The sequence below is a fragment of the Oxyura jamaicensis genome, chromosome 26 (genome assembly GCF_011077185.1).
Source record: "Oxyura jamaicensis isolate SHBP4307 breed ruddy duck chromosome 26, BPBGC_Ojam_1.0, whole genome shotgun sequence".
In the NCBI taxonomy this organism is placed as follows: domain Eukaryota; kingdom Metazoa; phylum Chordata; class Aves; order Anseriformes; family Anatidae; genus Oxyura; species Oxyura jamaicensis.
In genome coordinates, this window is record NC_048918.1 from 719,393 (window position 1) to 744,195 (window position 24,803).

At 52.4% G+C, this 24,803-nt stretch overlaps 3 protein-coding genes across 8 annotated transcripts; 2 read left to right on the top strand and 1 right to left on the bottom strand.

Annotated features, from left to right (window-relative positions):
- Nucleotides 1-98: 98 nt before the first annotated feature.
- On the top strand, nt 99-3,926 carry LOC118178516 (tetraspanin-18-like). Its single transcript, XM_035347116.1, has 8 exons — nt 99-389; nt 861-940; nt 1,149-1,343; nt 1,848-1,922; nt 2,196-2,294; nt 2,488-2,667; nt 2,872-2,955; nt 3,401-3,926. Exons 1-8 carry the CDS (start codon nt 188-190, stop codon nt 3,446-3,448), a joined length of 963 nt encoding a protein of 320 aa, XP_035203007.1. The 5' UTR covers nt 99-187; the 3' UTR covers nt 3,449-3,926.
- A 7-nt stretch (nt 3,927-3,933) lies between these two features.
- On the bottom strand, nt 3,934-8,314 carry UBE2T (ubiquitin conjugating enzyme E2 T). Of its 2 annotated transcripts, none has more exons than XM_035347123.1 (7): nt 8,279-8,314; nt 7,573-7,727; nt 7,171-7,240; nt 6,559-6,664; nt 6,020-6,118; nt 5,518-5,601; nt 3,934-4,232 (listed from the first exon to the last, which is right to left on the bottom strand). In XM_035347123.1, the coding sequence occupies exons 2-7, from the start codon at nt 7,679-7,681 to the stop codon at nt 4,107-4,109; spliced, it is 594 nt and encodes a 197-aa protein (XP_035203014.1). In that variant the 5' UTR covers nt 7,682-7,727; nt 8,279-8,314; the 3' UTR covers nt 3,934-4,106. The 2 variants fall into 2 exon arrangements, with proteins under 2 accessions (XP_035203014.1, XP_035203015.1); XM_035347124.1 differs by lacking the exon at nt 8,279-8,314 and adding an exon at nt 7,922-7,967.
- Nucleotides 8,315-9,003: 689 nt separating this feature from the next.
- Nucleotides 9,004-21,798, top strand: LOC118178511 (cryptochrome-1-like). 5 transcript variants are annotated; one of them, XM_035347093.1, is made up of 11 exons: nt 9,004-9,592; nt 11,459-11,888; nt 12,832-12,948; nt 14,622-14,769; nt 15,110-15,250; nt 15,712-15,882; nt 16,044-16,184; nt 16,707-16,858; nt 18,357-18,454; nt 20,020-20,130; nt 20,869-21,798. In XM_035347093.1, the coding sequence occupies exons 2-11, from the start codon at nt 11,476-11,478 to the stop codon at nt 20,964-20,966; spliced, it is 1,590 nt and encodes a 529-aa protein (XP_035202984.1). In that variant the 5' UTR covers nt 9,004-9,592; nt 11,459-11,475; the 3' UTR covers nt 20,967-21,798. The 5 variants fall into 5 exon arrangements, with proteins under 5 accessions (XP_035202984.1, XP_035202985.1, XP_035202986.1 ...); XM_035347094.1 differs by lacking the exon at nt 9,004-9,592 and adding an exon at nt 10,337-10,603; XM_035347095.1 differs by lacking the exon at nt 9,004-9,592 and adding an exon at nt 10,537-10,557.
- Nucleotides 21,799-24,803: the final 3,005 nt, after the last annotated feature.

The following is a 24,803-nucleotide window of genomic DNA, read 5'->3' on the forward strand; positions in this document are numbered from 1 at the left end:
CGGCCGTGCTCCCACCCTCCCTGTCCCTCTGTCCCTCCGTCCCCAGCCACCCCAAGCACTAAAAGGCGTCGAGGGCTCCTCTGGTGTCTTGTCCCCAGCCCTAATGGACACCGAGGTCGTCCCCTGCCTGTCGTGGCTGTCTCGTCTTTCCCCGCCAGACCAGGGACAGGTTTAATTACCCCCGCTAATGGCAGCCCGGGACCGGAGTCTCCCCTCGGCCTGCTGCCACGCCGGCGGCTCCTGTTCCCCATCAATTATTCACGGCTCCGCTCTGGGAAGGGGTTTCTCGGGGCTGCTCGGGGGGGATTTTCCAACCTTTCTGGCGTTAAACAGCCGCTGCAGGTCCCGGAGCTGGTTGGAGGTGCCGGGGCCACCGCTGTCCCCGTGGGGTGAGTGGTGCTGGGTTTGGAGGGGACACGGGGCGCGAACGTTTTGGGGGAGCAGGGAGCAGCCCGAGGCAGCCTGCTGGGGGCTGTGGCGTGGGTTTTGGGGCTCCAGACCTCATCCACTGCAGCCCCATGGGGGCTCAAGGGCCCTCAGGCTCCCAGCACCAGCTGGGGAAGCGCAAACCCTCTCCATGTGTAGGGCTGTTGCTGTCCCAGCTCCTTGTGGCGCTCGGCTGCTGCTGCCCCAGGGGCAGAGCCATCCCTCGCTCCCCTGACCTGATCTGGAGGCTGTGGGGGAAGCTTGCCAGGAACTGTTTTCCTCTCTCAGCACTGATCCTCGTCTGTCCCTTCTGTGGCCGTGTGCTGGACCACCCCGTGTCCCACCGCAGCCGGGGTGTGGGACAGGTCGGGGCTGGCAGGGGCCAGGGCTCAGCTCCCCCCTCTGCAGGGACAAACACTGCCGTCTGCCTGCAGAACCCCGTCCCCTCGGCGTCCCCATGGGTGTCTTGAGCTGTGTGAAGTACCTGATGTTCATCTTCAACGTGCTGGTGTTTGTGAGTCCCCCGGGGCCCAGCGGGATGGAGGGGTGCAGGGGAGCCCGCCGGTCCCACCCGTGACGTGAGGCTGTGGTCACCGACCGGCTCAGGGCAGGGGTGGCACCGGTCCGAGGGATGGGACCCCAGCAGGGGCTGGAGCTTCCTCAGTCCCCGTGAGGTGGCCGGGGCTGGTCCCCGTGCCCTGTGACCGCGGTGTGTCCCACAGGCCGGGGGGACGTGCCTGGTGGGCGTCGGGGTCTGGGTGGCCGTGGACCCAGCTGGTTTCCAGGACATCGTGGCCGCCAAGCCTGTGCTGAGCGCGGGCGCCTACCTGCTGCTGGCCGTGGGCATCGCCCTCTCGCTGCTGGGCTTCCTGGGGTGCTGCGGGGCCCTGCGCCAGAGCCGGCTCCTGCTGCTGGTGGTGAGTGAGGGGAGAGTGAGGGGAGCTGGGGGACGCAGGGCTGTGGGGTGCGGGGTGTCCCCAGAGGCGCCGCAAGACCCATCCTGGTCCTGTCAGCCCTCAATGCACACCCCAATCCAGTTCCCACATTGTGAGACTTTGAATTTAAAGGCTAGAGGATTTAGTAAAGCACTGGGTGGGATCTTTTCTCCCTGAAGCCAGTGGCTTGTCCCACATGGCCTTTCCGAGCTTCTTCCCTCAATGGCGAGAGCAAGAAACCCCTTTCTGAGCACAGGCACAATTGCTTTGGCATCCCCAGACCCTGGCAGGCAGTGCTTGTTTTTAATGTTCTGTCTGACAGCTGCAGTGCTCGGAAATGTCGTGCCTGTCCACTGTATCCCCCCTGTGCCCCGATCCCAGGGATGTGCGTGGGCAGGGAGAGCTGCAGGGGAGGGAGGAGCAGCAGAAGCGAGCTGCACACGGATTCAGGCTGCTCCCTGACTCCTCTGTCCTGCTGCCTTCCAGTTCTTCATCCTCGTGAGCCTCGTCTTTGTCACGCAGCTGGCCGGGGCTGTGCTCTTCCTGGTGCACTGGAAACAGGTACCGTCCCTGCACCCTGCCGTGGCGCCCGGCCGCTCTCCTCCCTCCATCACGCCACCGATCATGGCCCTGGGTCCCTCAGCAACCAGCTGGGGACTGGGACGGTGCAAGGACGTCCTTCCTCACCCTCACCTTCCTCACCAGCACCCTGGGCAAGCCCGAGCCCAGCTGTGTCCCTCTGCCCCCGTGAGCTGGTGGCACTGGGTGGGTGTGCGGTGACTCCGTGCCTGGGTCCGGTCCCCCGGGTGCTCACAGGTGGCACTGACCCCACAGATCCGCCCAGAGCTCTTCCTGTCTGAGCTGCAGAGGAACTACCGTGGGGACGAGGACGCCGAGGTCTTCTCTGTGGCCTGGAACACTCTCATGGTCATGGTGAGCAGGGAGGCTCCTGCTGGGATGTGGAGCACCCACGGCCCCTGCTCAGGGTGACCGCGACCACAGGGGGAGTTCTCAGGGACCCCAGTCAGACTGCAGGCAGCGTGCTGAGCTGTCCCCCTCCCTTGCATCCCCAAGCAAAGTCCCCACATTTTGACAGCGTGTTGATGGTGTTTCCTTTCCATTTCAGTTCTCCTGTTGCGGCGTTTTAGGGCCTGAAGACTTTGGGAATGGCTCCCGGTTCCAGGAGCTGCATCCGGGGACACCGTGGCCGCAGGCGTGCTGTGCCCGGGACGGGCTCCTGCAGGCAGGCGAGCTGCTGGGCTGGGAGCAGTGCCGGGAGAGGAGCCCTGGCTACATCCACGAGCAGGTAGGGCTGCACGGGCACCTGCCCTGCGCTGCCAGGCCCTGCCACGTCCCTGCCGTGTCCCCAGCACGTCTCAGGCTCTTGCCTGTGGGGAACAGCACCCTCTGCCCCAAGCACTGAAGTGGGGCAGGACCCAAGGCACTGCTGTACCGAGGTTCTGCACAGTGGTACCCCCCCAAACCCACCATCATCTCCCCTCCTGCCCAGGGCTGCTTCCCCACCTTCGGCAGGACCTTACAGAATTACGTCTCCATCCCCGGGACGTGCAGCTTGGCCGTGCTGGGCATCGAGGTACGGAGCGGGGGCTGGAGGGGACAAGGCAGGCAGCAGGTCACCACCCACGGGCGCTCTTTTTGCCAGGAGGGAAGGGGATGGGGCTTTGTGTGATGGGACCGCAGGCAGGCTCAGGCTGCCCCCCACAGCCTCTGGTTGTCACAATCACACCCAGAGAGGTGCACACAGGAGTGTAAAGCCAACTTCCCACCCGCTGCAGATGAGATGGGTTGAGGGACTGAGGGAGCGAGCTTTATTTTGCTCCTGCAGGCCCAGGAGAGGAGGAGCGCTGCTCAGCAGCTTCCTCTGTGCAGCACGGGGCAGCCCCTGCTGGGTCACAGCCACCCTGCTGCCTGGCTGGACTGGGAGCAGGGCACTGAACCCTTTGCTGTCTGGGCGCTCAGATTCCACCCAGGTGCTGCTGCGGCAGGGAGCTAACCTGCTCCATCTCCTCTCATTTCAGATCTTTGCCATGTTCTTTGCCTTTTGCCTTTACTACAACTTCGACTGAGCAGGACACTGGGAGGAGTGCTCCTGGCCACTGCCAGTGCAGCAGAGATGAGCCGAGGGCTTTGGAAACAGCAGCAGCAAGGATGCTCCATTTTCTTGCATGTCGCAGCCCAGCTCTATAGCTCAGGAGCTTTCTGAGTGCTGTGCCCGCTCCAGGGGGCAAATAAGAATGACCTGGCTCACCTGTCCTGGACCGGGGGTAGGACACGGGTCAAATTCTTTACACCCAAACATGCAGAGCCTTCACTAGAGGAGAATTCCCACAGTTTAACACTGCAAACTAGTTCTAGTATGTCTGTTGCTCAGCTTTTGTTCACTGTACATTTTGAGGCAAGGACAGTGAAATAGAAACAGCAGCCTCTAGGGCTGTTTGCATTCCTTTGAGACAAAGCTGGTAGTCAGAAGCAGCACTGGTACTTCCAGTTGTCCTTTTCTTCAGAATACTCTGAAACCCCCGAAACAAAATATAAACCACAGGGGAAAAAAATAAATAAAAGCTTTATATTTTATTTATATAATAGAACTTCTGACAGAAAAGCACCTAGGAAATAGAAAAACAAAGCCTGCTACTATTAATATTAACATATTTAGTTATACCCGGGTAAAGAAAAAAGGAGAGCAAAACCAAAGTTGACAGCCACACCAGGAACAAAAATCACTTAGGACTCCAGGCGAGATTTCTTCTCCTTCTTGGTGATATCACTCCCTTTTCTTTTCAGCATGATAGATTCACTGGCGGTACTTGTTTCACTCTGGTTTGTTTTCTCTTCTAAAGCCTTGGAAGCCTGTGATAACACAAGAAATAAAAGTAACAGCTGTGAATAATTCAGTTGCATAAGCTATTAGCGCTGCTGTGTGTTCCCAGCCCTGTGTGGGAACCACGTACGCACCTTGGAACACCCTGCCCTCCAAGACCAGAACTGACTGTGCTCCCTGCTTTTATGCCCTGACCCTCAGCTGTCCTGTTCCTGTTGCTGGAAGCCGTACGAAGAGGGGAGTGACAGGAGAACAGAATGACCGTGCCCAGAAGTGCCACACACACGCCTAGCGTGCATGAGCTCTCTGTGGAGCCGGGTAAGGGAGATGGCCCAAAACAACTGAATTTTTGGAAGAGATTTAATCTGCTTCAATGCAATTTCTTTTTACGCATCTCATCTGTGAGATAGGTCAGGGTGCAGACCAGAGGCAGGAAGGTGTGACGGCAGGACGGTGCTCCACCAAGGGTTGGGGAGACCAGTCAGCGCCAGAGAACACGTGCAGATGGACAACAGGCTTAGCTGAGCATGAGGCACAACCACGGCAGAGCGTGGAGTTTGGTAGGGACAGAGCTGAGGTGGAAATGGGGCAGCAGAATCCCAGATTTATTTATTTTTTAATCAGCCTTACTCATCCTTCATACTTCTTGCAAAACAGCGCAATTATCTGTGACCGAACACATCATTAAGGAGTGATGGTTTTTCCTCCACACAACCTGTCTGCCTTTGAGTTGTGGTTGTCAGAGGACTGGGTTCTCCCAGGGAGACAGAAACCCCAGCTGGCAGGTCTGGGGAACAGAAACACGGCTTCACCTCTCAGTGGCCAAAGGCAGCAGCTCCACCTGCTGTGCTTACAGGTGCTGCACCTCAGCTATTCTCAGCTTGTTGGTATCAGACTGGTCACAGAAGGGAACAGCACACAGCAAGAGAGCTGCCTTTGGTTACTCAAACTTCCTGAAAGACTAATACAAAGAAGACATTGTACAAATGCCACCCTGCCCTAACCAAGGGCTACACCAGTCATAAGCAAGGATCCCTCCCAGCAGAGGGCAGGGGGCAGAAGGGAGACTCCACCTTCCCTCTCCACCATCCACAGACTTCAGGGCTGTTATTTTCACTAACTACAGCAGATATTACAAAGTGAATCTAATAAAGAAGTTTTAATTAAATGGTCTTCCAAGACAGAACAAAAGGGGAGGAAAGAAAGCAAGCTACCAAGGACAGCCTTGCCAAGTAATCGTGAAAGGCAAATTCAGACAAGGACTGTTCACAAAGACTAAGCTACACAGCTGAAAGAGGAGAGCACATTTCTTACCCTCTTTTGCTGGCTTGCGTATTTCTCAGTCCATTCCTTGGCATTTATCAAGAACAGTTGCTTATTGTACTTGTACTCTGAGGACTAAATGCAATGAAAAAGACAGATTTGATTTAACATTAACACTGAGAAGCTGAGACTAAGCATTAGGGGTTTATAAACTCCTCTAGGAGTCCTGATGTTAAGAATCCTCAAACCAGACCCAACCTGCTACAAGCATGTGGCATACAGAGTGAACTCATTTTGCTGGCAGAACACACGCTGCTGTTTGTAGGGGCAGGCCTGAAGACAAGACCTTCTCCATCTCTTTTCCACTGCTGCCATAAACCCCGTACGGCATGCCCCAGCTGCTCCAGAGAAACAGCCGTGCCCCAGGCCTGATCCCCAGCTGTGTAATCCCCCAGCACGTTAATCCCAAGCGACTGAAGTGGCAGCACAGCCTGAACCTAACGCTCTGCTCCACCCCAGCCCGTGCCCACGGCCACAAGAGGAGCTCACGCACTATGTCTGCCATGAGAGGGTCGTCAGGGTTGGGCTCGGCCATCAGCAGCTGTATGGAGGTGAGCAGCGTGGAGATGTTCAGGGAAGGCCTCCATGCGCCCTGCAAGGGAAGAGGGTGAGGGAAGCAGTTAAGGAAAGCTACACACAGGCAGCCTAGAAAAAGCTCAGGACTTCGAGCATTGAGACCCACATGGAAAACACCCGATGCATTCTCAGCACGTGGGCTGTGGCCCCTCCGAGGAAGCCTGGCTGACAAGCACAGGGTGCACCCCACACACCTCTGCCGGGACAGTGCTGGGTAGCCCACTTTCAGAGTCTTTTGACTCCAATTCTTAAAGCCTTGGAAGCTTACACAGAACAGAGAAGGTCACGTTCTAGTCTCTAAACAAAGGAGAGGCCACACAAAAGCTCTACTGCTGTGCTCCTGTGTAAATAAGTCAGCAGCAAACAGACATTCAATAAGGCTTTTACAAGAAAAAGATAAGGAGTTCATTATTCTCCTCAGGCTCACTTACCAGTGCCCAAGTCGTGCTACCTTACCTTTGGTGGTAACTTAAGAACGTCCAGGCAAATCCTTCCAGCAGAGTCAATGTTAGGATGATAGATAGGGGTCAGAAAGCGAATCTTTGGGGGCTCAAATGGGTATCTTTAAGAGATAAGCGTTAAGAAACAAAGAGTTATGTTTATATTTGTACTCCAGTTGCTTCATCACCCAAGAAATGCCATTATTTCCTCCTCCCAGCCATTCACAAAGTGACATTCTTTCCCACCAATTTTTGGGGCAAGCAGTGCCCTGCCTTTGATGCTTTCAGCTGTGTTTGATTATCACTTCCCTGCGCAGCTTTCCACAAAGAAGCAAACACGATAGGAAGCTTTCTACTCAGAATGAGCTACTTTCCAGAAAGCTTTGAGACAAACATAGAAATCCTGTTAAAGTGCTTTGAGGTTGTTTATCACGCATCTCAGGATGTCCTGTATGAAATAAGTCATTGAGCCAGCAGAAATGACAATTATGTTCCATAAATTAAGGCTTTGTTTAAAGATAATCAATAACATTCTTCATGGGGAGGCTGAAGGAAAGACCTTCTATCAAACATATCAGTTAAATTATATTTGAAACGCCTCACCAGCTAGATGCCAATGCTCACTTACCTTTCAGGAACAACTATCTCCAGGTTGAATATTCCTTTCTCATATGGCGTGTCTGCAGCTCCTAAAATTTCTTTAAAAAAATTGAAATAAGCGTTACATTCAAAATCACTTGAATTCATCCAACAATCTCCACATACCACCCACAGTAACATAACTCTAACACCACTCAGATCCATGAATTAAAAGCTGCCACGATACCCGAGACCTGTTCCACCCCACAGCGATCCAAACACTGGCCAGATCCAACAAGTAAGAGATACAAGCTAAAGGAACACCAGAAGAAAACCTAAGCCTTTTCCTGGAATTCCACAGGTGCGTACCTGCCACCCAGTGAATCCAAACCTAGCAGCAAATTCTAACGCACCCCTCACTTAAAAGCAGCCCCAGCAGAGGGGTACGTACGTGCCCGGAGGTCGTCCAGGCGGCTCCCGCTTTGCCAGCAGGTGATGCCAGGGGGGGGCTCCGTGCTCAAGAGGGAAAGCTCCCTCTTCAGCCGTGATGCTCGCTGCATCGTGCTGAAATCCCGGGAGTGAGTTTTATTGCTGCCACAGCTGGTCCTTCAGGAAGAGAACCACGGAATCGTTAGGGTTGGAAGAGATCACCTGCTCCAGCCACCCCCTGCCACCACCAAACCCTGTCCCCAAGCACCAGGCCCAACCCCTCCTCCAGCACCCCCAGGGACGGTGACCCCACCACCCCCCTGGGCAACCCGTCCCAAGGCCTGACCCAGAAATGTCTCCTCATTGCCCACCTGAACCTCCCCCGGCACAGCTCGAGGCCGTTCCCTCTGGTCCTATCCCTGGTTACCTGTGAGAGGCCGACCCCCAGCTCCCCACCCCTTCCTCTCAGGGGGCTGCAGAGAGCAGAGAGCTCTGCCCTGAGCCTTCCCCACACCGAACGCCCCCAGGAGCCCCCCCCCCCTCAGCCCCTCCCGCGTTAATTGCTTACCCCTAAATTAACCGCGTGCCCCCCACGGTAACCGTTTGCCCCCCAAACAACCTGCCTGTCCCCACCTCAGAGCCCCCTCGGCCCCTCAAAGCCCCCCCCCCCCCCTAACCCGTCCCGCGGGGGCCCCCCCCCCCAAAATGGCGCCCCCCCCCCCGCTCACCTCGGCGGGAAGCAGCGCGCGGCGCGAGGGGGGGGTGGGCGGAGGCGGGGGGCGGGACATCCCCCGTCGCCTAGCAACGCGGGGAGACGCTGCCGGGAGGCCCCGCCCCTCGGCCCAAACCGCGGGCGCTGACTGGGCGCCGCCTGGCCACGCCCCCTCCCGCGGCACCCGTTCGAATTCGAAGGGGAGGAGCGCTGCGATTGGAAGAGCCCCGAGGGCGGGAGCTCAAGCTACGCCCCTAGGGGGCGGGGAAAAGCGAGAGGTGGGCGTGGCTAGTGATCGCCCCGCCCAGTTGCGCTGTACTGGGGGGCCGGGGTCCTAGTGTCCCCCTCCCCTTTTCCCCCCACCCGTGCGGTGCCCCCACTCCGCGCCCCGGCTGCAACGGGGGTGGGCCCCCCCCGCCCCCGCCCCCGCCCCGGCCGCGCCCCCCCCCCCCGCCCCGTTTCCCCCCCCCCCCCCCCGCCGGGCATTGCATAACCGGCCCCGTGGCCTCGGCACTGGCACCGGCGGCCGGGGACCGGTGGCTGGGAACCCGCTGCGGGACCCCCGGGCAAAGGGGGGCACGGGGTCGGGCCGGCCCCGCAACGCCCGGGGGCGCTGGGGAGGGAGGGGAGCGTGGGGCGGGGGGTCAGGGCTTGTAGGGTTGGGGCTGCGGGGCTGGCAGTGGGGAGTCAGGGGCTGCAGGGTCAGGGGCTGGGGGGCTGGGGGGTGTAGGGTCAGGGGCTGGGGGGTGTAGGGTCAGGGGCTGGGGGGCTGGGGCCGAGCCCAAACCGCAGCTTCGGGGCTGCTCTTCCAGCTGGCTGCGTGTGTGCGTGCTTGAGGCTTCGTAACCGCATTGTCATCGCTTCCTATCTGGACAGCCAAGGCGAGCGGCTGTGCCTTGACTGCACCGGGCAATCACCGTGTCCGCGGAGGAAACTGAGCTGTTAAATTTTCCGTCGGGCCTCGGCCCGAACGTGCTGGGTCTTGCTGTGCTGCGAGCAGGCGGTGAGCACGCTGCCAGCCTCCTCCGGCAGCAGTTACGCAAACCCCCGACTCCTTCAGCCTGTCGAATCCACCCCGGCGTGTGTTTGTGTGATCGTGGCTGGGGTGTTCAACCTGGGCACCTGCCCTGCCAGCGCCTGTGGGAACGGGAGCACCAAGGCTGGGTTCGGGCGGCGGTGCTGTGACCACCATCGCGCCCCTCCTGTGGAAGCCTGCACGCTGGAGAGAAATGCCCGCGGGCGGCGGAGCTGCGGTCAGTGCTCGGGGGCCTCCCTCTCCTCAGGACAACTGGCTGTGAAGAGCCCAGAGCACCAGCCAGGTAACCCCAAGGTAAGGTCCGGTCACCTCATTTAGGGTTTTCCCTGCTTCGTGTTCTGGTGTACACCCCAAAATGGCACAAGGTCCTCAGCAGTGACCCCTTCTTGCGTGTTCCCAACCAGCTGTGGGTCCCAGCTCCCCATCCAGTCCTGGCACTCCTTCAGCTCCCCCCGCAGCATGCCCAGGGCCCCCCGCTTCGTTCAGACCCCCGCTTCCCCCTGTGCTGGGATCCCCAGGGCTGCCCCTACCCGGGCACTGCAGCCCCCCCAGCCCCTGCTAGCCCTGACCGGGGGAGAGTTCCAGCACGTTTTAGACGCTTTGCTGCCCCAAAATGCCAGCTGGGTGCTCCCAGGTGCCAGAGCCGCCCAGTTTTTCCTGTTCCACATCATGCGGGCAGGTCGGTGCCGTGCTCTCCTCCCTTGTAGCTCCACTCCCCGAGCCAAGGCGCTGCACACCCTGCAAAGCCCAAAGCCCCAGGCTCGGCTCCGAGCTCTTCTGTGCCCGTCATTTTTCAGGGTTGGGTTACTGGGGGCTCAGCGGGCTGTGTCATGGCCTGGGGGCACAGATGGGTGCCTCTCGGTGATGCTGATGAGTGTTTTTGGGAAGAGGGCAAGTCAGATCGGTATATGAGGCTGGTAACGCTGTTGAGTGTGGGCTGAGCAGGGATGAGGAGCAGAATCACCTCCTGCAGCCATTTGGGAGGGTGTAAGGAGGGCAGCTTGGTTGGGAGACTGAACTGGGTTAGAGATTATTGTTTGGTCCCGTGCTAATCCACAACCTCTGAATTCTTTGGGTAGCAACCCTTGAAATTAGAAGCAGGCGGAGGTGGGCTGGCTGGGGGCTGTCACCAGGTGGGCACAGACACCAGGGGCAGCTGGGCTCAGCGCTTCTGCTTGCTGCTGAGTCCATCCCCCGTGAGCAGAGCAAGCAGCAGCCGTGGGGCAGTTCCTCAGGCTCTGCCCCGAGCTAGCACCAAGGTGAGCCCTCCTGCAAGTCCCCAAAGCCAGCTGAAACGGTTCAAAGGGAAGGGACCGCGTGTTGATCCCTACATCAGCCTCAGGTCACCACCCAGCTCCTCCACAGGGAGAGGAGGGCTTTTCTCCTGAGGCTGGGAGGCACAAAGAGGTCTCCTGGGGCTAGGAAAGATGGATCAAGAGCTGTGGCAAACCGATGAATCCGGACATTACAAAGTCTGCGCTGTCAGAATAGCCCTGCATGCTCTTGTGGCGGTGCTGGGCTGTGCTTTGCTCTCCCTTCTTTTTCCTTACACTCTTAAGAGCCTTGTTAGCGAGCAAACATGCCGTGTCTTTTATACGCCTCCTACTGAAGCCCAGGAGGGTTTTTCGCTGCTAGCGTGAGCCGTGTACCAGATCTCTGATGAGATGAGGGCTCCTGCGGAGCTGACATCCCCACGAACAGAGGCAGAGCTCCCTGAGCCACCGTCTCACCGCTGATTTACAGAGGGCTGGATGCTGGGTGCTGCAAGGCCGCATCCGAGCGTGGGGCTGCGGAATGGCTCTGCAGCAAGTGGAGCTCTGACAATTGTCCTTCCTTCTGGCGAGCACTATTGGGATATAATTTAATTTGGGTATTTAATTTGAGGACTTGAGTGACTCTTTTGGGGAAGCAGCCATTCTCCGTGGAGCTAGGTGCTGGAGCAGCTGCTGAATGGTGGGACCTGGCACGTGCGAACGATTGAGGAGTGGTTTGGTCCTGTCTCTGCTCTTCTCACCTGTGAAAGCACATTAAAAAAGCAAAGATTTGTGACCAAAAGAGCTGAGCCATGTTTGGAGCTCCATTTCTGGTATTAACTGCTCTTGTTCCTTAATAGGGATGTTGTATCCTCAAAGCCAACAGCTTTTTTTCCTCTTCTAGCAGGCCTGAGAGCAGCCAGGATGCCGCACCGCACCATCCATCTCTTCCGGAAGGGGCTGCGGCTGCACGACAACCCGGCGCTGCTGGCCGCGCTCGAGTCCTCGGAGGTCGTCTACCCCGTCTACATCCTGGACAGAAAGTTCATGACGTCCGTGATGCACATAGGGGCCCTGCGATGGCACTTTCTGCTGCAGTCCCTGGAGGATTTGCAGAAAAACTTGTGTCGGCTGGGCTCTGGCTTGCTGGTTATTCAAGGAGAGTATGAGCCCGTTGTTAGAGATCACGTCCAGAAGTGGAACATCACGCAAGTGACTCTGGATGCGGAGATGGAGCCGTTTTACAAGGAGATGGAAGCCAACATACGGTGTCTGGGAGAAGAGCTGGGGTTCGAGGTGCTTTCCTTGGTGGGCCACAGCCTTTATGATACCAAGCGGTACGTGATTGTCCTACAGACCGGTGAGGTGTCTCCAGGAGGGTTTAGCAAGCAGCAGGGAGAAAAGGTCAAGCATCTTGGTCCTTCTGGATCCTAATGTGTTCCTTCTGAGAAAATTGGACTACCTGAGGTGGTGGCACTGCTTGCTGGAGAATTTTTATGTTGGTTTGCTGGAAGCACCAGAAAACAGTTTGGTGGGTTGCACAGGTGTTAGGATGTTGGGCTGCAGTTAGAGCCTGAAGAGTTTATTTTTTTCCCTTTGGGCAGTTTAATTCACTTTAAGCCATTACGTTAGCTACTCTTTTACACAGTCAGAGAAATTCTTTAACACATTTAATAGGACTTATACATTCTTGTGTCCATTTTTTTTTGGATCTTTCTAATCAACTTTCAGTGGTGTCTGGATACACTCGGATCCAAGCAGTTATTCAGAGCTGAATGACTTTAGGTATTTAAATTCATAATAACAGGGAGGTAATCATTAACAGTTAAAACAGCCTTAACACTCTGATCCTGAAAAACCTTACATTTGTGTGAATGAGTGGATGTATGTGACTTGCCGTCTTAAATTCAAGCCATTGGTTTGTACACGTGGTTGCTTGTACAAGGTTTGTTTTTTGTGGTCTGACTGTTTCTGGAAGCCCCAGAGGTGACCTGCACCTTGCAGGCTGCTGTCCTAGCTATGTCTGGCAGTCCAGAGCTGCCCAGCTGAAGCTGTGGCTGGCATCCTGGTTCCGATTTTGCTGTCTCAAGTCCTGAGAACCCGCTCTCAGGATGGATGGATGTTCACCCAGGGAAGTTTTACTTGTAAAATCCATAACTTCCACAGTCAGTCCTGCAAACGGGTGCTGTTCCAGCCTGCGCTGTCACCTTCCTAATCACTGGCAGCTCCAGTTTCCTTCTTGATTTATACTGTAGTGAAAATTGACCTTATTCCATTTAGGATTTTGGACCTGAATGATGGAACTCCCCCATTAACATACAAGAGATTCCTTCACATTCTATCTCTGCTTGGGGATCCTGAGGTGCCCGTCCGAAACCTTACAGCTGAAGACTTCCAGTAAGTAACACCTAGGTGGCAAGAAGTTGCAGGTCCTTTCTGTCTGCCTGAAAGAATAGCCAAGGTCAAGTGATAACAGGGTGCTTTAGGCATTGTTGTGTTACCTCTGTGCATGGAGGGCTACAGGTTGCATGCAGAGGGGATGTGAATTAGCAGATGAGAGGTGGCACCGTTCAAAGGCTTAAGCTTTTGCAAGGCACATTGAGACAACCTTTGAATATATGTAAAAGGTTTAGCAGAGGAAGGACTAAGCAACTGCAGGTCTCTTTCTCAAAGACATGCTGTAGCTTCCTCACAAATTCAAGGGGGGAATTGGATGAACCACTACAGTGTGTTTATGCAAGAAATCCAGTGGAACAATCATAGTGTTCCCTTCTGGCTTCTCCTCCTCTCTGGTGTATGGGAAAGAGGGACCAAGCTCATGTCTCCCAGGACTTGAGAAGCTCAGAGTCACGGATGTCTTATGTTTAGCTCTGCCTGATAGAGGTTAGCGATCCAAAGGGAGTTAAGACTGGGGTAGGGGAGAGCTGGCCACTTGGGATGGGACTGCAGATACTTGGGACTTGTCAGGCACCTGCTGCGTGACCTCAGCTCTGTGCTGGCAACCTAGGCTTAGTTCTTCCCATCTTGGGGAATCCCTTTAATTACTGAATCTTGTCCTCAGATGCTCCAGTGATGAGACCCGTGTAAGTATTGGGATGAACCAGTTCCTAGGACTTTTGTCTCAGTGCTTCCCCCCCCCCCCCCCCTTTTTTTTTCCCCATAACTTGTTTATTCACACATCTTTTTAATTTATGATGAACGATAAGTGGTTCGCATGCTTCCCAGCAGGCCTGTGTTGTGCCAGTGCTCTGAGAGCTGCACTGGCTCCTTCTGCTGTAGGTGTTTGCAACAGAGCTGAGCTCAGTGTTTCCAGGTGAGTGGGAAGATCTCTCTCCATCTCTGACCTCATTCAGGGTTTTGCTGGGAAGTTTGTATGCCACTGATACATCCCTGAACAGCTTTGTCTGTGTTTTACAGCGGGGTGGGGATTGGGGTGGACACACGACATACCCTGGTGCTATTCCAACCTGGTGGGGGGCAGAGGCCTTGGAACAACCTCAGCAGCTGAGGCCACACAAGAGGAGTGGGGGACTGCTTGGGGCATCCTAGCCCCATGCTTAGGAAGAAGTAGCTGGGGAGGTGGCCCAGAGAGCTGCTCGGCATCCTTCCCTATGAAACCTCCCAGAGCAACCTCTCCCCAGAGGCATGGAGGGGGCTTTGGAGGCAGCACCAGTGACCCCAGTTAAGTTTAGAGTCTAAGGAGGCTCTTAGCTCCCTCCCAGAGAGGGATGAGGCAGCTGGGGAGGCTGCAGGAGGGGAGGTGCCTCCAAGCCTTATGTAGCAGATGGCAAACAAGAGGGAGGTCTGAGCTGTGGTCACAGCCTGCTGCTCTGAGCACTGTCGTTTGGTGGGTCTGAGCCTCTTCCCCCAGTTCAGGCTGGAACCACCTGGAGCAGTTTCAGGATGAGTTCTTTCTTCCCCAAGGAGTGGAGCCTGGGGTTTCTGGCTGTGCTTTTGTTCCCCTGTGCTGCAACAGAGGAGATCTTGTCGTGTGAAATGAGCAGAGAGAGGTCTTCCACCCTCTTCTGGCTCCGGTTCCCTCTCTGAAGGAGACCTGTCTCTCACATTAGGAGGTGTAGGCCCCCTGACCTGGACCTGGATGAGTGTTACAGGGTGCCTCTCCCTGCGGATTTGAAGATCCCCCCTGAGAGCATCTCCCCCTGGAGAGGAGGGGAGACCGAAGGGTTGCAGCGCCTGGAGCAACACCTGGCCGACCAGGTCAGTCTTGATTTAACGTGGGTGATGCCGGTGGCTGTGGGTGGGCTGGGGTCAGTGCTGTTCTCCCTCCTTTTGTGTGTGGTTGTCTCTGGACCTCAAGAAACCGCTCAGGCATGGAGTTTTGTTACAGCTCTTGCTGAGGATTTCCCCTCCAGGCAGCCTGATCTTGAGATGTCATCCTGATCCTGCCGTCCATCATCCTGGATGGCAGTATCTGCGGGGGCATTGCGGTGGGACGTTGAACAGGCAGAAGCCAGTTGCCAAGAGCTTTTCCCTGCTCCGTTATCTGGACGTGTGTCACCTTGTACTGCCTAAACCTTGATTTCTGTTTTCATTTTAGGGCTGGGTGGCAAGTTTTACCAAACCGAGAACAATACCGAATTCACTGCTTCCAAGCACCACAGGCCTGAGCCCCTATTTCAGCATGGGCTGTGTGTCAGTTCGCACCTTTTTTTATAGGCTGTCAAACATTTACGCTCAGGTAAGGAAAAAAAATGGTCATAGTCCAACAAATCTAACCAGCAATGTGCACTTGCAGCCCAGAAAGTGTGGTGAGGCACTGGCACAGGCTGCCCAGAGAAGCTGTGGATGCCCCATGCCTGGAAGTGCTCAAGCCAGGTTAGATGGGGCTTTGAGCAACCTGGTCTAGTGGAAGGTGTCCCTGCCCATGACAGGGGGTTGGAATGGGATGGTCTTTAAGGTCTCTTCCAACCCAAACCATTCTATGAGTCCATGAATTCAAGGTAACTTACAGAGTTCATCTTTCTCTGCTCTGGTGATAAAAAAGCATTGCTTCATGTCTTTGATTTCCTTGGCTTTCATGGTAAACTGCCTCAAAGCCGATTGTATAGTTAGATTAATCTTTATTTTATGGACCTCACAGAATGAGTGAAAACACAGTGGTACATATGAACCGAAGCTCTGAACTCATGTCATTTGCAGGCCAAGCATCACTCCCTACCCCCAGTGTCACTCCAAGGGCAGCTTCTGTGGAGGGAATTCTTCTATACGGTGGCATCAGCAACGCCAAACTTCACCAAAATGGCTGGGAACCCCATCTGCCTTCAGATCAGTTGGTATGAGGATGCAGAGAGGCTCCATAAATGGAAAACGGTAACGATGCGTTTCCCCAACTGCTGTGTTTCAGCCTAGACCTTTTCAATTGCCCCGGGACTGCTCCCTGCTGGCTATTTGAGGAGGAGTTTATAGCAGTGTGTGGGACACAAGTCCAACGAAGCACAGTGCTGGAGGGCTGATGTTTCTTTCTGCCTCAGGCACAGACGGGCTTCCCTTGGATCGATGCGATTATGACCCAGCTGCGCCAGGAGGGCTGGATCCATCACCTTGCCCGGCACGCTGCCGCCTGCTTCCTGACGCGGGGGGACCTTTGGATCAGCTGGGAGGAGGGCATGAAGGTCCACTTCTGGCTTTAATTTTTCTGTTTTCATTTGGTACTTCTCTGTTCTGGCTGATCTTGAGAAAGCTCTGCAAAATATGAACATGGAGGTGGTTCTGGAGAACAGTGCTTTATTACTGAGCCTCAATAGAAATCTCATGGTTTATAAAATCCCATTGTCTTCTGCTCGAGTCTGAGCCCTGCTGTGTAGTGTACAGCGGTGAAAAGTCATTCCCATCCCCAAGATCTGATAATTTTGGATGATGATGATGATGGTATTGGAGACCTGCCCAGTCTGCAACAAGTCTTCAAAGCCTTTGGGTTTTCGAGTTGCTCTCTCTTGCTCTAGCTTCATTCTGGCAAACTGTCTTACAATGGAGAGCATTCCCATGTGCAAAGGGTACCCTGGACCAGAACAGTGCTGTGCTTTTAGCAGCAAGCTTCATCCTTTATCTCCCAGCCTGCTGTGTTGTTTTGGCTTTGCAACACAGGCTGCCATTTCAGGGGTGTTTCTCTTTCTTTTCCTGTCACCAAAATGCAGGTGTTTGAAGAGCTGCTTTTAGATGCTGACTACAGCATCAACGCGGGGAACTGGATGTGGCTGTCGGCCAGCGCGTTCTTCCACCAGTACACGCGCATCTTCTGCCCCGTCCGCTTTGGGAAGCGCACGGACCCCGAGGGGCAGTACATACGGTAGGGTACTTGTGGTTGCACAGGAGATGATTGAGTATGGAACCGTGTTGCCCTGTGAGCACCTGTGGGCTCCAGCAGTGTCCAGTCACTGGGATGACTCCTCTTTCTAGAGGAGTAGTAGAGATATTCTGTAAAACATCTCACAGCTCTCCCCCTCCAGTCTGTGCCGTGTTTCGTCGTTTTGTGTGCAGTCTGAATAGTTTTGGACACCCGAGTTTTATTTTCCACTCTGCTTTGAGTGAGTGCCATTTGCTTCAAGGTCCTGTGAGGAGCAGCTGAGGGAACTGGGGGTGTTTGGTCTGGAGAAGAGGAGACTCAGGGCAGAGCTCACTGCTCTCTGCAGCTCCCTGAAAGGAAGGTGTGGGGAGCTGGGGGTCAGCCTCTTCTCGCAGGTAACCAGGGATAGGACCAGAGGAAACGGCCTCAAGTTGTGCCAGAGGAGGTTCAGATGGGAAATGAGGAGACATTTCTGCTCAGAAAGAGTGGTCAGGCGTTGGGACGGGTTGCTCAGGGAGGTGGTGGGGTCACCGTCCCTGGGAGTGTTCGAGGAGAGGTTGGACGTGGGTTAATGGGTGACAATGGTGGTAGGGGGATGACTGGACCAGATGACCTTGGAGGTATTTTCCAACCTTTATGATTTTATGATATATAAGTGATTGTCTGGAGTCTGTCCCTCCCAAGGATGCACACCTGGCTTTGCTAACATTATGCTTTTCCTCATTGTATCTGTTTCTCTGAAACACCATATAAGTGGGTTCTCTGCAGCCACTTGGCAGAGAACAGGGGAACAGAGGGGGAAATGCTGCCTGAACGTTCTCTCACTGTGGTCACAGTTAATAAAGCTTCTGTCTGACCTGTCCTAGATTGTACTTGTGCTATTATGCGCCTGAAGTCCTGATATTCTCCTTTACCTCCTTGTTGTTGGTGAGGGTTCTGCTTGGCTTTCCCATGAAGTAGTGGGTGACAGCTGATTTCAATAGGACCGAGCTGTGTTGATGTCTGTGCAAACAGCTCCTTTTCCCCACATCTCTTCCTCACATCCCTTCTAGCTCTGTGCCTTGTCATGGTGAAGCTCATGCTGATGTACCTGACAGTTGCACAGAAAATGACTTCTGTAAGATTTTTTTTTTATTATTATTATTAATATAGTAAAATTTCAGACAGAATGTCAGGGAAAATGTTAAAAACCAAAATATTTTGGATGAAGTCAAAACTGAAGTAATGTTTAAACCAATCCCTTTATTCCTTGCTGCAAAGTTAACTTGTGGAAGATGTCACTGTACGAGGTCTCAGAACATAGAAACAGTTGTTTTGTGCGAAACGAATTGGAACTTTCCTGTAGATTGTAGCGTCAATCTGACCACCAAACATTAACATGGGTGGAGATTGGATTACACTTCTCTTAAATGTATGAGTATTTGTCTTCAGGATTATAAAAACATTATATATACATCCTACACATTATATAACATTATATATACATCCTACTCTTTTGTAGGAAGTACTTACCTGTCCTAAAGAACTTTCCCTCCAAATACATCTATGAGCCCTGGACAGCCTCTGAAGAGGAGCAGAAGCAAGCAGGATGTATCATAGGTAATATGGATACGCTGCTAGGGATTTTGCTGCTGAAAATTGTCAAAAATAATTATGTGCGTGGTGGTTTTACTCAGCTGGGCAGCTGAGCTCCACCACAACCACTCCTTCACTCTTCCTCCTCAAAGGGAAATGGGGAGAAAATACGATGGAAAGGGCTCAAGGGTTGAGAAAAGGACAGAGAAATTACTCGACAATTATTGTCACTGGCAAAACAGACCAGCGTAGGGAGATTAATGCAATTTATTACCTATTACTAACAAACTAGAGCAGTGAGAAACTAAAAACAAATAAAAATCACCTTCCTGCCATCCACGCTCTTCTACATTCTCCCCCCGAGCAGCCCAGGGGAGCTGGGGAATGGGGGCCACGGTCAGTCCATAGCACTTCTTCTCTTTTGTTCCTTCTCAGTCCCTCCCTGCCCCTGCTCCATGTGGGGTCCCTCCCATGGGATGCTGTCCTTCCCGAAATGAGCCTGCGGGGGCTGCCCACAGGCAGCAGCTCTTCAAGAACTGCTCCAGATATGGGTCTGTACCACAGAGTCCATCCATCAGGAGCACACTGCTCCAGCCTGGGTTCCCCACCTTTAGCAGCTCCCCCCGGATCCCCTGCTCCTGTGTGGGCTCCTCCATGGGCTGCAGCGTGGAGATCTGCTCCATGTGGGACCCATGGGTGCAGGGGGACAGCCTTGTGCCACCAGGGGCCTCTCCACAAGCCACAGGAGAACTTCAGCTCTGACACCTGGAGAACCTCCTGCCCTCCTGCACTCACCTTGGGGGCTGCAGGGTTGGGTCTCACTCCTCCCTCTCCCAGCTGCTGTGGTGCACCATTTTTTTCCCCCTTCTTTCTTAAATCTGCTCTCACAGAGGCACAAACACCACGTATTGGCTCAGCTCTGGCCAGCAGTGGGTCCCTTTGGAGCTAGCCCTTATCTAACGTGGGGCAGCTTCTGGACTCTTCTCACAGAGGCCACCCCTGCAGCCCCCCACTACCAAAACCTTGCCATATAAACCCAATACAACATAGGAGATGGAAGTGTCACACTTCCAATGGAAATCACGCATTTATCTTTTGAAAATCGATTCATACAGCAGCCCACCTTCTGTCAACTCTCGTTTAAAGGCTTTTGCTGGAGTCTGATCTCAGCGTACATGCTTTAGCCTCTACTTTATATCCTGACTATGGGATCACTCCACGTTGTTGCCTGTACATCTGTCTGTTCAGATGCTTGGCTGTCTGTAAATAGTGTCTGAACATCTTGTGCTTTTATGCTTACTCTAATGCATCTTTATCGATGGGGCAGGGCTGCCATCGCTGTTAATAGACGGGAAACGAAGGCCCAGAGCATCCAACATAAGGGTTTGTCTGTTACTGTCTCATCTCTAAATGGAACTGGTTGGCCCTGGCTCTAAGAGTTCATGAAGAGAAATAGGCACTTCTAAAGGGTAAATCACATGGTTTAAGATGCTGCTGACTTTAGGAAGGCCTGCAAGAATTTGCTTTGGTGCAAATCCAGTGAAACATCCTTTTTTTAGTCCCATAAAGGCTGCTGTCTGTTGTACCAGGTAAAGACTACCCCTTCCCAATGGTGGACCACAAGGAAGCCAGCAATCACAACCTGCAGCTGATGAAACACGTCAGAGAGGAACAGTACAGAACAGCCCAGCTCACGAGAGGTAGGAGGTGCTGCAGCACGGTGTGTTCAGCGTGCTGGGATGCACAGCCTGTTGCTGGGAACTGATGGCTTTGGGGTTGGTTTTGCGTGGTGTCCTCTTGCCTACCAACACCATGCGCTTTCTTCTTGTTACTGTTGAAATGTTTCCCCTCCTGTCACGCCCATACTCAGAGCAGTTCCCTCCTTTCTGCCTGTGTGTGCAGGATGGGAGCTTGCTTGTGCTGGAGGAACACCTTCCCAAAAGCAGACCGCCTTTGCCTTCCATAGGCTCCACTGTTTAAGAGCATCAGCACTCTTAAAATTGAAATCCTAGGGCCTGTGAAGAGCTCTTAACCTCAGAGGAATCGTTTGCAAGAAGAAAAGTGAAGCAGTGCTTGGTATTTAACAGTATTCCATAGCAGTCTGCATATGTAGTACAAAAATCCAGCATGCAGCAGCTGATGGGAGTCTTAAGTATTCCTACCTCAATTTCTAGGGTCAGATGGAATTAATTGTTCTGATCCTGTGCTTATTAGTGTATCCAGGAGGTTGCACGTTGGTTCCTTTCAAATACAGCTATGCTGACAGCTCTCCCAGCAACCCTGTGGCACAGGGGAGTGAATGTTCTTGTGATTACTCTTGGAGATGTGGCATTTTCTGGCGTGCTTTGCAACTTCACATGTTGCTGTCATTGTTGGCTCTTACTCTACTGAGGTCAGTAAGGCTGAAAACTTTTATTTTTCCTCCCTTCTTGCCACAGATGACACAGATGACCCAATGGAAATGAAGCTGAAGCGTGATCACTCTGAAGAAAATGTGACAACGGCAAAAGCAGCCAGGATGACAGAGCAAACCTAGATACCACCGGGGATTATCCTCTGGGTGCTGAAGAATGACAAAAGGGGAGAGCCAGAGAGCAGCTGAACAGGACAAACTGTACTCAGTACAGAGTGGTGCTTCTTGTTTGTGAACTGACCTCCAGCAAGTTTTGTATCTTCACTGTATTTGTTAGTGCAGCTATTTCAAATTAAGTTGTCTATCTGTAAGTGGCTTAGAAGTCATTTGTTGCAGCTGTTAGGTAAATTCAAGTGATTTTGCCAGGACATGTTGCTTTAGCGTTGTTCAAATCCATTTGATGTTCATGCATCTGTATAAATAGTTTTGACGATAAATACTTTCCAATGTGACAGATATGTGCCAGTTTAGGAATATATGTACATTGTGTGTTCACATATTCACGTTAAAAGCAAGATTTGCCTGTCTTATATAGACAGAGATTGAGGGATTTCAGGTACAGGTTTTGCTTGCAGTCCCCCATCTGGAGAGATAAAGGGGAATGTAGCCCATTGTAAAATTGTGTGTAGTTCTTAGGACTTAAATAAGACTTCTTGTGCATTTTAAGGGCATTATTGCAAAGTTTCTCAGTGGATTAAGGCTGATGTACAACTTCACCATAGCTGTCCTTCCTGGCTAATTCCTCTAGAACTGCAGGATAGGTATTAGATCTGTCACATACCGCGTGACAGAATTCACCCATCCATTGAAATGCCTCCCTGTGTTTCACAAGGCTGGATTAGTCAGTTTTCGTTGTTATGGTTGGGGTTTTGGTGGACATGGGAGGATTGGAGTGGGTTTTGAACCACTGTGAACCACTTTTGTTTTTAAAAGAAATAAAACCTATTCCTGACATTAAAATGTAAGGTCTGTAGAGCAATCTATTGTGACAATTGGCATCCATCTGTCCTCTTTGGAACTGTGACAGCAAGACAACGCTTGCATCAATCCAGAGCGCCCAGACTCCCTCACTTTGAAGGCATCCCATGACCCAGTGCAGAAGCAGCACACGACCTTTGTGGACCAGAAGGAGGCCAAACGCTGCTCCTAACAGCATCTTCCAGTGCTGCTGATGACCTGCAGGACACTGAGCCATTACCTGCTGCATTTACAGTCGCAGTGACCCACAGATGGATTTGAGAGACTGGTCGTGTCCTCCTGCTGCGCCAAGCCTGAACTGAGCTCCTGGAGGTGCAGATGTTACTTGGCATGGTCTTCTTCAGCAGACCTACTGACTGCAAGGATGACTGGCATGAAAGGCAGTTACCCAAAGCCTGGATGAGGGGAAGAAGGCTGCGCTTCTTGCTTAGGGAAGATGACTGCTGCTCTGAAGCCTTCCTGGCACCCATAATCAAGGGATTTATTGCATCAGTGTCTGCAGTGTTATAGCCCAGTGCAGGTGGCCACAGGAACGCAGAACTGGTTTCTGCCTCACATTTTAAGGCATAGTCATTGCCTTTAAGCCCTAAATGGGCTGAGTTGTGGTTACCTAAACCAACTCTACCTTGGGATGCTTTCTGCCACCTAAGATTCACCGTGAGCCTTGGGAGCTCTCTGGTGCAGCAAAAGACAGAACTATCAGCAGCCATCGAAGGTCTTCTGCTGTTCCTTATCACCTCTAACACTGCGGTGCAGGCGATGATTTTGGGTGCTCATTGGTCATGAAGGTACATGCAGCCAGAGTGGTGGCCTCCCTAGAAGAGACTCCCAGCCATGGACGTCCAAGGCCTCATTGGGACTCCTTTTGTTGCAAGGCAGCTGCAAGATCTGTTTTTTGGCTGGAAGGAGTCAGCGTTGTGCCTGCAAAGAAGCTGAGTAGGAGCAATGCTTGAGCAGGAAACTGCAAGGGCAGCTGAGCTCTCAGACATCTCTTTCTGGGTAGCAAAGTAGCAATGAGGAAGCTCCAGTGAAACAGAAGGACCAAGCTCTAGCTTATGATCTCATGGTAAAAAGACTTGCTCAGTAAAAATGATTTGCTGAAAGAAAATATTTGTTTGCATCTTCTCTGCTGTTGGGAACCTGACCTTGGAGTCAGCTGTATTTGCAGGTGGGATTGGTCAGATTTTGAGGTGTGGAGATGGCATGGAGATGAGTGGTGGTATCTTTGCTGTTTGTGCCTGGGGTTAGGCGTAGGTGCTGCAGCTTGGCAGTGGAAATGTCTGAATTTAGGTCATCTTCAGTGCAGTTACTAGGGAGAGGTGCCTTAAGTCTGATGATGATTGATCTTGCTAGAGTTTTTGCCACTCCTGTCCCTCCCTTGACTCCTTCATTCCTCTCCAACATGCAGAAAACCTGCTCTGTATTTCCAGGTGATATTTCTTCCTCCCTTTTCCTTATCTGAGGCTTAACTTTTAGGTGGCTTATGTTTCAGGGGTTGTGAGCTAGGGCTGAAGTTGTCTTTTCTTATCTCATTTCCTTTGGTTTGCACCACGCTGTGGTGAGTCACGCCATGGGTAGGTGGCCAAAGCAGGTCATCCTCTGGTGGCTTCCGCTTCAAGGGGCACCTTTCCAACCAGAGACAGATTTTTTTTAGAGCTGCTGTAGCCGTATGGGTGTTGGTATGACAGCTTCCTTCCTTGCTGTTGAATAATCCTTCACCTGCTAATGCTGGTCACCAGTTCAACCAGCTTTACGGGTTGACTTGAAGGACTGCAGCCACTCGTGCTGAAAACAGGCTCAAGAACCTAATCCTGGAGGACCCAGCCCAGGCGGTGCTGGGTGGGAGTTTCCAATGTAAGCAATGAGTCGCTTTTAAAAATCTGATCTAGAATCCTTATTTACTGCTTGAATATTTTATTGGATTTGTTATCAGGATCAATCACTATTTTCCTATGTGTGGTAACCACTGATGGAAGGCAGTGGAGTGCCCACTCAAATGTAGAAAACATGGCTTTTATGCAGTATTTACTCCTCCCATGCTCTGAATTGTCCTGACAAAATCCTAGTTTACCCCTCTCTTCTTTCTTCTTTCTTACTCAACTATATATTTATTTATTTTTTAATCTTGGAACTTTCTACAGTTGGTCTCATTAGAAAATATTACTCTTTAAATGAATCAAGTTTTTAATGAACCATTCACCTGGTCTAAAACAACCGCTGCTTATAAACGTGATGGTAATGGATTCTCAAACAGCTCACTGGTGTTTCAAATTTTGAATGAATTTTGAATTTTAATTCTTTGTCATTGTAATTGTACAAAACAACAACAGCACAGCACAAACTCTTTAACAAAAAACCTATTAGTGAAGATTTGGTGGACTGAAATCAATGTGTAAAACTTGTAGAATTTCAGGCATTTGTTTAATGTCTAGAAATCAGAAGAGCTGAAGAAATTCTTGTGAGCCCTCATGAAGCCCTATTTTTATTAAAATTACTTTTTGCCATATCTAATGTCGTTTACTTTTCCAAGCTGTATAACTGGCAGTGAATTTAGATGCTTACCGCTTTATACTTGCAAATTTGCTTTTCATGGCTGAAAATATTAATTTGGCATGCATTATACAGAGGTGGAACGCAGCCGTTGTAGGACACGCACAGCTTTGACTTGCCACTAAAAATTCCATTGAGAACTAGAAAAGAGTTTGCAATTTATGTCGCATGGACTGAATAGGGAGCACATGGAAAATTCGCTGTTAGCATCATCTAGTGCTGCCACAAGTGTTACAAGACTCCAGATTTATTAGGGCATCAGTCATTACAAAAATTTGCCATCTTGTGATATCTCAGTGGCATCAAGTTTGGCAAAAGCAAGTCCTCCGATATGATAATTGAGGTGTTAGACCAACAAGCCAAAAAATCCTTTTGAAGAGAAGACTGGACAAACATTCAGGTAATAGACAACTTCGCAGTTTTGCGCACAAG

What these genes read in the sequence shown, in the direction of transcription:
- UBE2T (XM_035347123.1), bottom strand. Translation starts at nt 7,681, where the DNA reads ATGCAGCGAGCATCACGGCTGAAGAGGGAGCTTTCCCTCTTGAGCACG. An exon ending in GAGATAGTTGTTCCTGAAAG is followed by an intron (nt 6,665 to 7,170) that starts GTAAGTGAGCAT and finishes TATCTCTTAAAG; the next exon opens with ATACCCATTTGAGCCCCCAA. An exon ending in ACCCTCTCATGGCAGACATA is followed by an intron (nt 5,602 to 6,019) that starts GTGCGTGAGCTC and finishes CATTGCATTTAG; the next exon opens with TCCTCAGAGTACAAGTACAA.
- LOC118178511 (XM_035347092.1), top strand. Translation starts at nt 11,050, where the DNA reads ATGCTGGGTGCTGCAAGGCCGCATCCGAGCGTGGGGCTGCGGAATGGC. An exon ending in TGTCAAACATTTACGCTCAG is followed by an intron (nt 15,251 to 15,711) that starts GTAAGGAAAAAA and finishes TGTCATTTGCAG; the next exon opens with GCCAAGCATCACTCCCTACC. An exon ending in GCTGGGAGGAGGGCATGAAG is followed by an intron (nt 16,185 to 16,706) that starts GTCCACTTCTGG and finishes ACCAAAATGCAG; the next exon opens with GTGTTTGAAGAGCTGCTTTT.
- LOC118178516 (XM_035347116.1), top strand. Translation starts at nt 188, where the DNA reads ATGGCAGCCCGGGACCGGAGTCTCCCCTCGGCCTGCTGCCACGCCGGC. An exon ending in GGAACACTCTCATGGTCATG is followed by an intron (nt 2,295 to 2,487) that starts GTGAGCAGGGAG and finishes TTTCCATTTCAG; the next exon opens with TTCTCCTGTTGCGGCGTTTT. An exon ending in TGGCCGTGCTGGGCATCGAG is followed by an intron (nt 2,956 to 3,400) that starts GTACGGAGCGGG and finishes CTCTCATTTCAG; the next exon opens with ATCTTTGCCATGTTCTTTGC.